This window comes from Cervus canadensis, chromosome 13 (genome assembly GCF_019320065.1).
Source record: "Cervus canadensis isolate Bull #8, Minnesota chromosome 13, ASM1932006v1, whole genome shotgun sequence".
NCBI classification, from domain to species: domain Eukaryota; kingdom Metazoa; phylum Chordata; class Mammalia; order Artiodactyla; family Cervidae; genus Cervus; species Cervus canadensis.
Genome location: NC_057398.1, coordinates 50,628,644 through 50,643,111, shown reverse-complemented (window position 1 = coordinate 50,643,111; position 14,468 = coordinate 50,628,644). Strand labels below are relative to the sequence as shown.

Below are 14,468 nucleotides of genomic sequence, written 5' to 3'. Positions count from 1 at the left end.
CAGAGGGCTGACATCCTTTAAGTCCTTACATTTTTCTAGCTTTATTTTACTCAAGAAAATTGGGTATCTTGCTATCAATAACCTACTTTAAAGAAAGGAAGATAAGAGATAAAGCACTATAAACTTTGGCCATTGACAATGTACCCTAAATCCTTGGAGCGCTGTGGCAGAAATAAGGGAAAAACCTAGCTGAGATGTCATTTATTGTTAACCTTCTTTTTTTTTGTCTTTTCCACCCTAACGTCATCCTAACCACTAAAACTCATGTGTTTTTAGTCCCATTCATCCAAACCCTTTTTCTGCATCTCCATATCTCAGAAATAACAAATGTATTTGCAGTGTCAGTTTTCTTTGTGTGTGTGTGTGTGTGTGTGTGTGTGTGTGTATTTAGACTGCTTTCCCTTAATTCTTAGAAATTACTATTTTTCAGAACTTAAAAGAAAAATTTGCCCCAACATGTGTCCAAATCCACAGAAGCATAAAAGAGTTGAACATAAAATACTTTCAAACAACTAGAAGGCATTATTATATCACTCCCAGTAACTACTTGCGATTCATGGACACATTTGCCTACATTTTGAAGTCCCAAGAGAAGGAAATGCAAAAGAAGAGGTAAGACTTTGAGACCAAGTCAGATATATGTGTCCTATACTTGTGCTCTTATTTGTAAAAAGGGATACAAATGCAAGTGAACCCAAATCCACCTTTTCATTGGAGGGAAAAGAGCAAAAGCTACAGAAGATCTTAAAAGAGATAGGTGTCTATCTCCCCTGTGGTCATTCACAGGCTGCCCCTGTAAAGGCAAGGCTGACAGATTCAGCCAGTGAAGAAGCAATAGACTGTTAAAGTCAGACATGGACAATGAAAACAAGAGTAACCAGCACTGCCATTCCCCATGTCCATTATCCCATTAAGTGAAAGTGAAAGTCACTCCGTTGTGTCCAACTCTTTGGGACCCCATGGACTGTAGCCCACCAGGCTCCTCTGTCCATGGGATTCTCCAGGAAAGAGTACTGGAGTGGGTTGCTATTTCCTTCTCCCAACTACAACACTGATAGTGGAATGCCCTGTTGCTGAGAAGTCCACGTCATGCTGCAGCTCAGCAGTTTTAGAACCTTCAGCTGGACCTCGGAAGGTGGGGGAGGAAACCTGAGGTAGAAAGTCTCATATCTAATCAGAACTCTAGAGTCATTGAGAAACAATCTCATGACAGCCCCCCAGAAGACAAATACAGTGGGAAATGGTCTTAAAGCATCTACTGACAAGCATTCCATGCTCTCATGTTCCAGAAGGATCACAGACTTATCTCAGTTGTAATTCAACCTTCTCCTGTGTGGCCTATGGAAGGCATGAAAGGTTGCCAGGGTATACCACTTGAAGGCATTCCTTTACAGCTCTATCCTCCAAACCTGTCATTTATCCAGCTGAAAAAGAACAGCCCACTCTATCAGATACCCCAGTTAAGTGCACTGATAGGGACTTAGACCAAATCCATTCTTGGACAACAGTGGGTGAGAATGGCTATGATGACTGACACTTGGAGGACAGGCCACAGACTGGTTTTGTATCTTGAGCCAAGCCAGTTAAAATTGTTACTGATCTAAATGCATCAATAATTGGCAGTCGCCCATACTCTGCCTTTATTGGCCAGCTGGAAGCCCAGGGCAATGAAAATTTTCACCACCACTCATGCCTGAGAGTTTAAACTAGTTTGTATGTGGCACACAAGTATAGATCTGACATTTACAGAAGCAGTAGCAACCTCAGCAGCAGCATTTTATTCACATGGTATCAGAGTCTCATTTATTTTTTGTCAACAACTTTGGCGCATTCAACATCAATTGCACAGCAGTTGCTACTGTCCGTGAAAACAGTCCTATTAGTTCAAAAGGTTAATCTTGTTCCATTGTTTTACATAAAGGCCGTTCACTCCTCTGGGTTAGCAGTTCCTATAATGTTTCTGAAAGTCCATGGATTAAGCCTTTTGTTGGTTAGTGATTAAAATGAGTATGATAGCCGCAGGCTGGGTAAATTGGCCAGATGCCCTATAGACAAGAGTTATAAGGAATTGATGGAATTTCCTTCTACCTCCGACCTCCAGGTTTCTAAGGTGTCCCCTTCCCACCATCCAGGGGTGTTGCTCTCCATTCACAGTCATGATTGGTATGACTAGTATCTGTCACAATCACTTCATCCACTTCCCAGTCTTCCCCATGTCTTACCCATATTGTACATCCCTAAGTTGCTCAATAGTTTCTTCCTTATGTACCTTGAACTATCCTAGAACATCTCCTAACCCCCCTGATGTATAATCAGGATTACCATAAGTTATCACCTAATGTGCATGATCATTATCATGAATATCCATCAGTGCTTATATCCATCAAGTATAGCTAGGTGGTAAAAAGAAGCACCAGGTTATAAATCCCAACTTTGTAGCTCTTCTTTACTTCTTACAAATCCATTAAGAAGTTCCCCAGGGATAGATAAGGGACAAGAAAAAAGGGAAGGGAAGGGATAATTACATGCTTTGGGTCTCTTACAGCCAGTCCACACCTCTTCTCCACCCCCAAAACATTTAACATCCTGTTTCAGTGGGAGATATCCTTTTGGGAAATAATCACTTTTAAAGCCCAAAAGTCATAAGTGTGTGCTTCATTGGGAGCTTAGTTTCAGGTGTCTATGTTTCTTTAGTTTTTCCTTTGAGTCCACTTTATTTTTAATATCACCTGTTTCTAGGGGGTCATATGTTTACAAATTAGATGCTAAGCACAATGTCTGATGTACACAACACACAACAAATAATAACTCTTTAAATAAGTAAATAGTATAAATAGACTTATTTTAGGAAGATCACTCTGGTATGGAGAATAAATTGGAGAGAGACAAAAAATAAAAACAAAGAAGACCTAAAAGCTAATGTGGTAATCCACATGAGACTTTTGAGGACCTATCCTAGAGCTAGATAAAATATCAAAAATATCTGTGTAATTCACAATTTAAAGGGTATAGGTGATGATGTTCTCATAGATTATGAAAGCCCAAGAAATAGAAACCATATATTCAATTTTTAGAAAATGCTCTATGGAACTTATTCCCTGTCTTAAAACTAAAATTTTGTTGACCAATAGCTTTGTAATCTTCTTATTTAAATTTTTCAGTTTATTTTATTCCATACAAATGTATATTTTCAGTTTTTTATTCTAGTGAATAGACAAATGAAAAATTTTCAAACTTATCTTATTGTTTGTTATTTAAAAAGAAAATTTGTTTTGGCCATTATTAGACTCACAGGAAGTTGCAAAAATAGTACCGAGAGGTCCAAAGTACCTTTTACTCAGTTTCTCTCAGTGCTCACATTTTACATAACTATAGTACAACATCAAAACCAGGAAACTGTCATTGGTACAATGTGTGGTTTTAGGTCTATGCCATTCAACTTTAACATTTGTAGTGATTTGTATAACCACAACAGCAATCAAGATATAGACCTAGTTCATTACCACAAAGATTCCCCTACTGCTACCCTCTTTACAGTCACTCCCACTCGTTTCTTCCTCCTATACCAAATACCTTGCAACTGCTAATCTGTCCTGCATTTCTCCATTTTTATTCTTCACACACAGAGAGTGATAGTGCTTTCATTCAACATAATGCCTCTGGGATCTAAGCTATTGCATGTATCATGAGTTTATTCCTTTTTATTGCCAAAGTAATAGTCCATATGGGTATACCACAGTTTGTCCAACCATTGAAGGAATTTGGGCTGATTCTAATTTGGAGTTATTATGAATATATCTCTGTACAGGTTTCTGGGCAGATATAAATTTCTATCTCTCTAGGATAAATGGCAAGAGTATGACTGTTAGGTCATCTGACCTATGAAGAAAATATCAAATTGTTACTCAAAATGACTGTACTATTTTTTGTAGTTTTATAAATTATGTATGGGAGATTCAGTTTCTCTGCATCCTTGAGAGCATTTGGTATTGTCACTATTTTCTATATTGACTATTTTAATAAGTATGTAATTATATGACATTGTAATCTTAATTTACACCTTAATAGTTAGTGATGCTGAATATCTTTTCATGCCCTTATTTGCCATCCATATATCCTTTTCAATTTAATGTCTCTTCATATCTTTTCATATTTTCTAAATTGTTCAAATTTTTTATTGTTAGCTTGAGAATTCTTTATATATTCTAAAATAAGTCTTTTGTCAAATATGTGGATTACAAATATCCTATTCCAGTTGGTAGCTTGTATTTTCATTCTCCCTTTCACAGAGAAAAGGGTCCTAATTTTTGATGAAGTCCAATTTATGATTTTTTTCTTTTATAAATTATGCTTCTCCTGTCTAAGAACTCTTCACCAAGCCCTAGATCCTGATCACTTTTTCCTATATTTTCTTCTAAAAGTAGTATAGTTTTGCATTTAATTCTATGGTCCATTTCAAGTTAATTTTTGCATAAACATAAGGTGTAAGGTTTAGGTTACAGTTCATCTGGTGTAACTGATGCCCCAGCACCACTTGTTGAAAAACCTTTTCTCCCTCTATTGCTTTTGCACCTTTGTCAAAACTGAGTTAGGTGTACTTGTGTGGGTGTACTTTTGTCTTCTCTCTCTGTTCCATCAATCTTCATATCTATCTCTCTGCCAATACCACATAATCTTGATTACTGTTGCTATGTAATCAGTCTTACAATCAGGTAGAATAATTCCACCCACTTTATTTTTTTCAAAATTATTTTAATTACCTTAGTTCATTTGCTTTTCCATATAAATTTTAGAATAAGCACATCTATACATAAAAAAATTTTTTTTACTGAGATTCTGACAGGAATTGCATTAAACCCATATATCATTTTGGGGAGAATGGGCATCTTTACTATGTGGTCTTCTAGTCCATGATTACAGTGAATCTTGCTTGGCTATTATTTTGTTATATCTATACTTCCTTAATTGATGCAAAGAGCCAACTCATTGGAAAAGACCCTGATGCTGGGAAAGACTGAGGGCATGAGGAGAGAAAAGGGAATGACAGGATGAGATGTTTGGGTCATTGACTCAATGGACATGAATTTGAACAAACTCCAGGAGATAGTGAAGGACAGAGAAGCCTGGTGTGCTGCAGTCCATGGAGTTGCAAAGAGTTGGACATTACTGAGCAACTGAACAACGACAAAATACTTTCTTAATGCTTTCTTTCCCTTCAGGGAGCGCTTCCATATGGGCCTATCCAAGATCCTGGAAACAACTGCTCTAGTTACAGATATGCAGGAGGAGCTCTTGATTCTTGGCCCTCAAATAGAACAGAAAACAAAGGTGTGTTTGATTTGGGATCTCTTTTAAAAATATTATGGTTTAACATGGAATGGTGTTTGAAAGCAGAAGCTGATACTTGACAAACATGGGTGAGAACTTCAGCTTTACTACCATGCAGCTGTGCAACCTCTCTTAGTCTTAGTTTTCTTATCTGTAAAACGAGGGAAGCAGTAACAACAACAATAGCGAGGTAGTAGTATCATTGTATTTTTAAATTTATTTTTATTGGAATATAAGTGGTTTATAAGATTGTATTAGTTTCTGCTATACAACAACATGATTCAGCCATATGTGAACATATATGCCCTCCTTCTTGCACCTCCCTCACACCCAGCCCCCATTCCAACCCTCTGGGTCACCACGGAGCACCAAGCTGAGCTCCCTGTGTATGTAGCAGCTTCCCACTCTCTGTTTTGTCCATGGTAGTGTATGCGTGTCACTGCTACTCTTCCAGTTCGTCCCTCCCTCTCCTTCCTGCCCTGTGTCCACAAGTCCTTTCTCTACATCTGTGCGAACTGCCATATGACCCAGCAATTCCACTACTGGACATATACCCTGAGAAAACAGTAACTCAAAGAGACTCATGTACCCCAAAGTTCATTGCAGCACTATTTACAATAAGCCATGGAAGCAACGTAGATGTCCATCAACAGATGATTGGATAAAAAAAGATGTGGAACCCATATGTAATGGAAAGTTACTCAGCCATTATTATATTTTAATAATTAAATGTGATCATTGATATATGCACTCAGTCACTCAGTTGTGTCTCTTTGTGACCCCATGGACTATAGAACACCAGACTCCTCTGTCCATGGAATTTTCCAGGCAAGAATACTGGAGTGGGTTGCCATTTCTTCCTCCAGGGGATCTTCCTTCCCCGGGGATTGAATCCACGTCTCCTGCATTGGCAGGTGCATTCTTTAATACTGAGCCACCTGGGAAGCCAATAATAAGTATTTAGCTAATTATAAAAGAAATAGAAAAATCTGCAGTTATTAGTTAAATATATCTGAAATGCACTGTGGTAACTTGCAGTTGGCCAAGTATTCTAAAAATCATTACTCATCATCAATCTTTATGTGTATTATATGAAATTATATTTGTTATAATCATTTTTATTAGTCTATTAAACAAATATATTTTGAGGTGATTTTGACAGATTCTGTAAGAATGAAATAAGCTATTTGATTTCTCTTTTTAAAAAGATATCATATCTCTTAAAACTTATTTTAAGAAGAGTTGTTTGGTTCATTAGGAGAAAGAAATCCTAATGGAAAAACTACAGAAAGATTCCCAAGTGGTTGAGAAAGTTCAGATGCTTGTTAAACAGGATGAAGAAATCATGGCAGAAGAAGTAAGAATCGTAGAAGAGTATGCTCAGGTAAAATTAAAATATGATCAATGAAAGTCACTTAGATATTTGCAAAATTGTTTCCTACCCCAAAATTTTAAAAGTCAGGCTAACTGCTCTTAAGTATATAGTACTCCAACTTTGCCTGTTTTTCATTTTTTTCCCAGAAAATATTTATATTAATACCTACTACATGCAGGTACTATTAAGTGAAGTGCAAAGACAAAGGGTCCCTTAGGAAAATAGATAGCCTGGTTCTTCTGGTTACAATGAAGAAAACTCATTCAACCCATATCAGAAATGCATGTGGCCTCCAAGAGGATCATATGAAGGATGGAAGGGTTGGTTGTGGTGGCCTCCTCATTTCCTCAGTGCTCAACAGGAAGCCCTGCAGTTTATTTGTGTCCAAGTGAAGGGATTTACTCATTATGTTATCCAGCTTGAAGTAAATTAACCCTTAAAATATGGACAGGTAGCTTGAAAAAATTTCTCAGAGAAACCTTGGATTGAAAATAATGTTAACACTGGACGTTCAAGTGAACAATGAGAAGAAGGCAGGCCGATACCTCTCATATCTCTGGTATGAACCATTTATTCTTCAGCCATGTTTTTAGTGATGATCTAATCAGATCTAACAAGGAGCCAAGCAAAATATTTTGAAATTATCAAAAAGGCTGTTAGAAATATCTATTCACATTCACTATTGTTTATAATAAACCTTGCCTAAATATTTATTGTGCTTTGAGATATTAGCTAATGATTGTAGCTTTTGTATTTAACATAAATAAATAATTTCCCCAACTTAGGTTTTAGCTAACATATATATATATATAATATATAATTATATATAATATATATAATAATAACACATATTATATATATATATATTTTAATAGATGGAGTTGCTCCATGAAAAACCTTTGCACATGGAAAATGTGAAACTCCACTCTCTGCCTTCTGTGACTTGGTGTGGCCATTGATCAGACCAGGGTTGAACATTTGGTCATCTGCTACACCAGACTGGTTCCTACTAGAATTCTGACTGGAGGGAACAGAGGGGAATTGGCCAGTTTAAAAAAACAGAATTATTCAGGCAATGAGAGATATGACACAAACCAAATAAACAGTCCCTAGAGCTGCTTTGTTTTCTGAAGATGATCTGATAAGAATTAAAAATTATAAAATAAGGCACCTTTGACATATATCTGTACAAGGAATCTGTAATTTCTCACTTCTTTCAATGAGACATTTTAAAACATCTTTCCAAATACAATAATTATTACCTGAAAGTCCATGATTAATTCTTGTTGAATAACTCTCATCAAAAAAGGGGGGGATGTATAGTAGGTTTAGAATAGTGTACATTGCATTATCAAATATATTCATGAAAGAATGAACTTCCATTTTGAGTAGGTGTCAATAAGGATCTACCATCTACTTACAATTTTACTCATCTTAATAAGTGGAAGGATTTTCTACAGACAAGATTCTGAAGCTGGGCACTATAAATACAAGTTATATTATAGTATGACCTCTGGCCCTTCACCTTAGTGTCACATCACCAGGAAAGTTGGAACAGTAGACAACAGAAGTATTTCTAGAAGTCATTCATATTTGTAATAGTGTGTAATAACTTAATTATACAGAGAAGTGACTCTAAGCAACATAAATATAATCCCCAAGTCAGCTTGTTAGCAAAATCCCAAAAATATCCACAGTCATTCCAGCACCACCTTTCTTGATAGAATACCTGACAAAGAGTCTGTCAAAAGTGTAAAGAGAAATTGATCTTATCTGATTGCAAATAGAATGTCTTACTTTTGCATGTCTTACAAAAAAGTATGACCCTGCACACATATTGGCAAAATTACTTTCAGGACCTTGGAAGGAGATCTGTGCAACTGAAGGGTCTCAAGCTTCATTAGTTTTACAGTAATTCTGTCTTTAAGTGGCATGCTCAGTCGCTTAGTTGTGTCCAACTCTTTGAGACCCATGGACTGTAGCCCACCAGGCTCTTCTGTCCATGGACTTCTCCAGGCAAGAATACTGGAGTGGGTTGCCATTTCCTCTTCTAGGGGATCTTCCTGACTCAAGGATCAAACTGGTGTCTCCTGCATTGGCAGATGGACTCTTTTACCATTGAGCCACCTAGAATTCCATCTTTAAGTGGACCACTCCCAAAAAGGCAGTGTGAAAATTACACTAAGTCTAACACAGAAGGCAGAAAACACTCAGTGTTTTCGCTTCTCACAGGTAACTTCTCATCAGAGATTGCAAAATACACTAACTTAGGACAGTAACACAGGTGTCTAACAGGGCGAGCATGTGTGTACATCCCCAAGTCATACAAAAGCATAACTTCTGTATGCATGGGCATTGTAAAAATGTCGAATTACATTTTCCAACTTAAAAATGTAAAAATTTTAAGTATGCAACTATATTCATTCATATGTATAACTTTATTGCAGAAAGCTGACAAAGAATTAAAAAGTGTACTGCCAGCTCTCGACAAGGCATTTGTGGCTCTTAATGCCCTGGATAAAGCTGATGTCTCTGAATTAAGGTGAGTAAGTTACTGACGTCTCTTTTGAGTTGCAAGAACTCAAAATAAAACAAAAATACATGGGAAAAGTTAAGTCTATATCCCATTTTTAGAATAAGCCATTTTACCTGTCGTGGGCTCTGGTATCAAGCTTCCCGGGTTGAAATTCTGGCACTGCTGCTTTCTAGTATACAGTTTTTCTGTATTTCAACGTCCCTTCTATGCAGCTGGGGTGACAACAAATATTGAAAGGATTCGATGAGCTGAAACATGTAAAATGTTTAGAATAGTCCGGCATAAGGCAAGTGCTCAAAAAAGATTAATGCTAACTGGTTTCCTCTGATTAAGCAGGCCCTTTCCCCTGCCCTTGTGCTAAAGCTAAAGAAAACTAACCTAATGCTTGAATTCCTTGCATATGCCTTGTTTTTATTTATTTATTTATTGGTTTGTTTTTTAAAGATTATCTCTGTTATGTTGCTAATGTACCTTTCACTTCACTTCAAAATGCCAGACAAATGACATGCCTTCTGATATGATCTTCGTTGCTATTCTTAGGACATGCAGCAGAGACACAGTTTAGTCCATTCTCTTTCCCACCTGCTGTTTCCACAACTGAAGGGATTTAGCACACACATACACATGTCAGCTGATTCGGAGGTAGCTAAGAGGCAACTTCCAATGTTCCAATAGTTACATCATTAATAACTTAGGAGACAAATTCCCATCTACCCTCCCTCTCTCAACTCTATGTTATCTGTGATCTTTATAGTAGGAATTTTAGATCAGGATGAAGAATAATCAGAGGATGTGTTTAAAGGGAGCTGCACCTTAACAGCACCCTTCAAATTACAGGAATAGGGTTGACTTTCTTTTTTTTTTTTTTACTATTAGTTAACAAGTACTTTCTTTAATCAGTTCACTTGACTTTCAACTACCCCACACACACACGCACATATAGTGTTTCTGTCAAGTGGCTATCAGTAAACCAATACTGGGATGAAAGAGGAGAGTTCCTTCTTTTAAAGAACGCTGCAGCAAATACTTTTGTAATGAAAATAATTAACATCTAACTTGTATGTTCTACATAGCTAAGTGTTATTCATTTCATCTTTATAAAGCAAAGATACCCACATACTAAAGATACTCAAATTTTTGAAGATATCCAATAATGAAATAGCTATATATTGGCGAATAGTTCTTCTTACCAAAATACTTGTTAAAAAAAATCTGTGTGTATTATCTTTTGAGAGAGTTTATAAGGTATCTTTGATTTCAGTTATGAAGTTGATTAGATTTTAACCATTTATTACAGAGTATATACACGGCCTCCTTACCTTGTACTGACTGTCATGAATGCAGTTTGTATTCTTCTGCAAAAGAAACCTAACTGGACTACAGCAAAGTTACTTCTTTCAGAAACTGGTTTCCTAAAAAAATTGATTAACATTGACAAGGACAACATACCTGAGAAGGTACAAGTTCATCTCTAATTAATGCATAATTGATACATTCCATACTTATAATCTGCAAGCCAAATGGAAGTATTAACACTGGAGTCTTGCATTAGAATCGGAAGACAATGGTGAGGGTAAAAGATCAGAGAGCAAGCTGTATATGCAAACGTAAATGGTTTTCTGGAAGTGACAAGATAAAGCAGTATGTCACCAAAATCAGAAAAATGTTGTGTCTCAGGATCTCTTTATATAATGAGAATAGGAGAGGTCAATAGTGGGGGAAATTTTTTTCTGGATGGATTGTATAACCCAATGAAAGTACAAGGTGTGGATAAAGGTGTCTGAGATTTTTTAATTTATATATAATTGGCATACAACATTATATTAGTTTTAGTTGTACAGCATACTGATTTGACATTTGTATACATTGCAAAATAATCACCAAAGATTGCAGATAATCACCACAGAAAATCTAGTTAATATCCATCACCATGCATAGTTACAAACATTTTTTCTTGTGATGAGGACTTTCAAGATTCACTCTTAGAAACTTTTAGATATACAGGATTAGTAATATAGTCATCATGCTGTACATTATATCCCCAGGAATTATTTATTTTATAACTAGAAGTTTGTACCTTTCGACCATCTCCACTCATTTTCACCATCCCTAGCTCCCCACCCCTAGTAATCACCAATCTGCTTTCTGTATCTATGAGTTCATTTTGGTTTTTGTTTTCTTTTTTTTAGGTTCTATACATACATGAGATCATATGATATCTATCTTTCTCTGTCTGACTTATTTCAATCAGCATAGTGCTCTCAAGACCCGTTCTAGTTATCAAAAATGGAAGAATTTCCTTCTTTTTTATGGCTGAGTAATAGTCCATCGTGTGTGTGTTTTTTTTCACATTTTCTTTGTGCATTCATCCATTAATGAACCCTTCAGCTGCCTCCATGTGTTGGCTATTGTAAATAATGCTGCAGTTAACTTGAGGGTGAATATATCTTTCTGAGTTAGTGTTTTTGTTTCCTTCAGATAAATACCCAGAAGTTAACTTGCTAGATCTTTTGGCAGTTCTATTTTAATTGTTGAAGAGACCTCATACTGTTTTCTATAGTGATTCACCAATTTACATTTCTACTAACAGTGCACAAGTATTCCACTTTTTCACCCACAATTGTTATTTGTGGTCTTTTGATAATAACCATTTTAACAGTGATAGCTCATTGTAGTTGTTTGTTTTTCCCTGATTATTAATGATGTTAAACACCTTTGCATGTACCTGTTACCTATCTGTATGTCTTCTTTGGAAAAACGTCTATTCAGATCCTTTGCCCATTTTTTAATCAGATTGGTGTTTTTGCTGTTGGATTAGATGAATTATTTATTTGGGATACGTGTGAGTGTGTGCCCCTACTTAGTCGTTCAATCATATCCAACCCTTTGCGAATCTATGGACTGGAGCCCACCAGGCTCCTCTGTCCATGGAGTTTTCCAGGCAAGAATACTGGAGTAAGTTGCCATTTCCTGCTCCAGAGGATTTTCTCAGGGATCGAACCTGAATGAGTGAGTGAGTGAAGTCGCTCAGTCCTGTCCGACTCTGCTTCCCCATGTACTGCGGTAGGTAGGAGCCTACCAGGCTCCTCAGTCCATGGAATTTCCCAGGCAAGAGTACTGGAGTGGGTTGCCATTTCCTTCTCCAGGGGATCTTCCCGGCCCAGGGATTGAATCTGGATCTCCGGCTTGTACGCAGACGCTTTACCGACTGAGCCACCAGGGAAGCCCCAGACCTTCTGAGAGCCAGTGTTTAAGGAGTCACTGCTTTTGCAACCTAAGTGGAAAAGCTCTGGCCCCCAGGCCAGCAGACGAGTTCTGTGGATCATGGCCCACACTGGTCCCGGGGAAAGCCAGAAGCTTCGTGGGAAATGGAAGAGGGAGGTCCCGCTGAGGCAAGGAGCCGGCCGAGTGCCGAGGGGAGAACTGGCAGTGAAGGAAGGAAGGAGGCCCGGCGCCCCTGGGATTGAGCTCGGACCTTCGCTCCTGGTCTGCGGCTACACAGGAGGACTTGGGGCACCAGCCAGATGCCTGGAAAGCAACAGCAGCGTCGGGTGTGAAATGGTCCAAACTAGAAAGTGCAGAGCTGAGGGGGACCACTCCCAGCCCCTCCACCAGGGTCCACACCTGGGGCTCAGGCGAGTCCCAGGACACGACCTGCGCCGAGGGGGCGCGGCGGTCAGGACGGGCCCCACAGCCTACGCGGTGCCAGCAGGCCTCTTCTGCTCGTTGCTTCACGGAGGGCAGCGTCGCCATCTCACTTCCAGGCCTCCAGATGGTACTTCCAGGCAGGCGGATTCTTTACCTCTGCACCACGTGGGAAGCCCCATTTATTTTGAATGTTAACCTTTTACTGCATATATGGTTTGCAAATATTTTCTCCCATTTTCTAGATTGCTTTTCCTTTTCACTGATGGTTTCTTTTGCTGTGCAACTTTCTAATTTGAGTTCATCGCACTTATTTTTGCTATTATTGCCTTGCTTTTGGTGTCAAATCAAAAATCATCAAGATCAATGTCAAGTAGCTTACAGCCTGTGTTTTCTTCCAGGAGTTTTATGATTTGGGGTCTCATGTTCAAGTCTTTAATTAATTTTGAGTTAATTTCTGTATGTAAGATAGTGGTTCAGTTTCATTCTTTTGCATGTAGCTGTTCAGTTTTCCCAACACCACTTGTTAAAGAGACTGTCCTTTCACCTATGTATATTTTTGGCTCCCTTATTTAAATTAATAGACCATATACACTTGTGTTCATTTCTGGGCTCTCTATTCTGTTCCATTGATCTTTGTGTCTGTTTTTATGCCAATACAACATTGTTTTGTTTACCACAGTTCTGTAATATAGGTGGAAAACAGAAATCCAGATGCCTCCCTCTTTGTTTTTTCTCAAGGTTCCTTTGTCTATTCAGGGTCTTTTATGGTTCCATACAAATTTTAGGATTATTTATTCTATTTCTGTGAAAAATGCCATTGGAATTTTGGTAAGTATTGTTTTGAATCTGTAGCTTGCTTTGGGTAGTAAGAGCATTTTAACAATGTTAATTTTTTCAATCTATAAGCACAAACGATCTCTCCATTTATTGTATCTGCTATAATTTCCTTCATCAATGTCTTTAGTTTTCAGTATCAGATATTCCACTTCTTTAGTTAAATATATTTTTAGATATTTTATTCTTTTTGATGCAGTTGTAAATGGGATTTTCTACATTAGAAATTTTAAATTTCTCTTTATGAGAGTTTATTGTTTATGTATAGAAATGCAACTGATTTTACATACTAATTTTGTCTACTGCAACTTTATGGAATTTGTTAGTTCTAGCACTTTTTTGGTAGAAACTTTAAGGTATTCTACATTTAATATTATGTCATCTGGAAATAGTGACAGTTTTATGTCTTCTTTTTCAATTTAGGTACCTTTTTTTTGCCTACTCGCTATGGCTAGAACTTCCAACACTGTGTTGAATAAAAGTGGCAAGAGTGAGCATCCTTATCTTGTTTCTCATCTTATTTTTTTGTTGTTTCTCATCTTATAAAAACAAATTTCAGTTCTTCCTCATTGAGTATGATGTTAGCTATGGCTTTGTCACATATGACCTTTATTATGTTGAGCTATATTCCTTCTAAAGCCAATTTGTTGAGCATCTTTCTCATAAATCAAAATTGAATTTTGTCAAATGCTTCTTCTGCATCCATTGAGATGATCATATGATTTTTACCCTTCATTTTGTTAATAT

At 37.3% G+C, this 14,468-nt stretch overlaps 1 protein-coding gene across 1 annotated transcript in view; it reads left to right on the top strand.

The window, feature by feature from the left end:
* DNAH14 (dynein axonemal heavy chain 14) overlaps positions 1 to 14,468 on the top strand; it is a 394,377-nt gene that overhangs the window by 283,223 nt on the left and 96,686 nt on the right. The window contains exons 56-60 of the mRNA XM_043484666.1: positions 431 to 612; positions 5,220 to 5,328; positions 6,587 to 6,712; positions 9,151 to 9,245; positions 10,537 to 10,696. Of these exons, the coding sequence (XP_043340601.1) occupies positions 431 to 612; positions 5,220 to 5,328; positions 6,587 to 6,712; positions 9,151 to 9,245; positions 10,537 to 10,696 (672 nt within the window). The remainder of the gene's footprint in view (positions 1 to 430; positions 613 to 5,219; positions 5,329 to 6,586; positions 6,713 to 9,150; positions 9,246 to 10,536; positions 10,697 to 14,468) is intronic.